The 1,753-nt window shown below is 33.2% G+C and overlaps 1 protein-coding gene across 2 annotated transcripts in view; it reads left to right on the forward strand.

Moving 5' to 3' along the window:
• Positions 1 to 185: 185 nt before the first annotated feature.
• LOC107680090 (bicaudal D-related protein 1-like) overlaps positions 186 to 1,753 on the forward strand; it is a 25,424-nt gene continuing 23,856 nt past the window's right edge. For both annotated transcript variants that reach the window (XM_016475851.1, XM_016475852.1), the window contains exon 1: positions 186 to 527. In XM_016475851.1, coding sequence (XP_016331337.1) covers positions 276 to 527 — 252 coding nt within the window. In that variant the 5' untranslated portion in view covers positions 186 to 275. The remainder of the gene's footprint in view (positions 528 to 1,753) is intronic.

Genomic DNA, 1,753 nt, shown 5'->3' on the forward strand with positions numbered 1-1,753 from the left:
GGATAAACCACTATTTTAAATTTTTAAATCAGAGGTTCAGAAATGCCTAAAAACTATTCCTAATCTGATTTTTTTTTTTTTTTGTTATTTTTTTTTTTTTTTTTTTAAGGTTTAAAGAGACTAGTCACCTGAAACTTCACAAGCCCCACCCACACGAGTTCCTTTCCATCATCCGTCTGCAAACAAACCCAGAGGCTCCTCACCCACTCTCTGTCTCTGTCTCTCACCCGTGGAGACCTGAGGTACTCATCAGTTCCGCTCATAACCCGGGCGCTATGAGTCTGGGAGAAGAGCTGTGTTATAAAGCACATAAGATGGAAGTGGAGGAAGACTTTTACTCTTACGAGTTGAGTAATGCTGAAGGTCTGCGGGTGTATAAGGACAGCGAGGAGCTGTTCGCAGCGCTTCGGCAGAAGGAGGATGAGGTTCTTCTGGCAGCTCAGGTGGGCAAGGCTCTGCTGCTGGAGAACAGACAGCTGAAGCAGGAGACAGACGCGCTTCACCACAAATACACGCAGCAGCTGGAGGTGAGCGACGCGGGGAGAGTCAGAATATTAATAACATAAAGCCTAATATTCATTTTTAAACCTATGTCTCTATATCTGTATGGTATTATATTGCATGTCTAATACTTTATGCACAGTGGTCCTGACATGTTTTTGAACACTTAAGGCCGTTCAAAGGCATTTAAATGTAAATGATCGTATTTCTCAAAACTAATTTTACTTTTATGTAACAGGTGTCTTGATATTTTTAGCGGCTTAGTCAGTTTCCATCAGGTTCACGCAGGTGTTTACAATCTCTGTTGAATTATAACTATAAACTCAACACTTGGAGAGAAAAAAAAAAAGTTTTTTTCTTTGAACAGTGAGCTTTTTATAACGCAAATGGCACTTGCTTTGATTTTTTATCGAATACAATCAGACATTTTTACTTTTAAAGGCATATTTTAGGCAGGTATTCAAAATTTAATGCAACAGTAAATTTAACTGCTCCTTTAAAGGGGGAAAAGTGTTATTTTCATAGTTTTAGCATTTTCATATAAGATCCGAAATGGGAACAGGTTTTTCATGTTGGTGTTTTCTCTCATTTAATTATTTACAATTAATTAAAAAGTTGTATGACTTTGAATATCAAATATGTTACCATAAAGGAATAGGTCACCCGGAAAATTGTAATTCTGTTATTATTTACTCCCCCTCATGTTGTTTCATACACTATGCCTTTTCTGACATCTGTGGAAATCAGGGGTCAGTTGCATAAACATAGCCTAGTTCTGTCTTAAGTACTAGTTTGACTAACTAACAGTTAACAAAGTAGTAATCAGTCTTAATTTTCAACTTCAGATTAGACTAATCTACATTTTAATGTAATTTGCCTAAAAAGTTATGACCACTTTTGTGAAAAATAAATAAATAATATATATATATTAGTGCTGTCAAACGATTAATCGCGATTAATTGCATCCAAATATAAAAGTTTTTCTTTACATAATATATGTGTACTGTGTATATTTATTATGTATATATAAATACACACACACGCATGTGTATATTTAAGAAAAATATGTTACATTTCTATATTAAATATATTTATATTTAATATAAATTATACAAATATAAATATATACATGTAAATATTTTCTAAATATATACTGTATGTGTGGGTATTTATATATACATAATAAATATACACAGTACACATATATTATGTAAAGAAAAACTTTTATTTTGGATGTGATTAATCGCGATTA

The sequence above is a fragment of the Sinocyclocheilus anshuiensis genome, unplaced genomic scaffold (genome assembly GCF_001515605.1).
Source record: "Sinocyclocheilus anshuiensis isolate Anshui unplaced genomic scaffold, SAMN03320099.WGS_v1.1 scaffold853, whole genome shotgun sequence".
NCBI classification, from domain to species: domain Eukaryota; kingdom Metazoa; phylum Chordata; class Actinopteri; order Cypriniformes; family Cyprinidae; genus Sinocyclocheilus; species Sinocyclocheilus anshuiensis.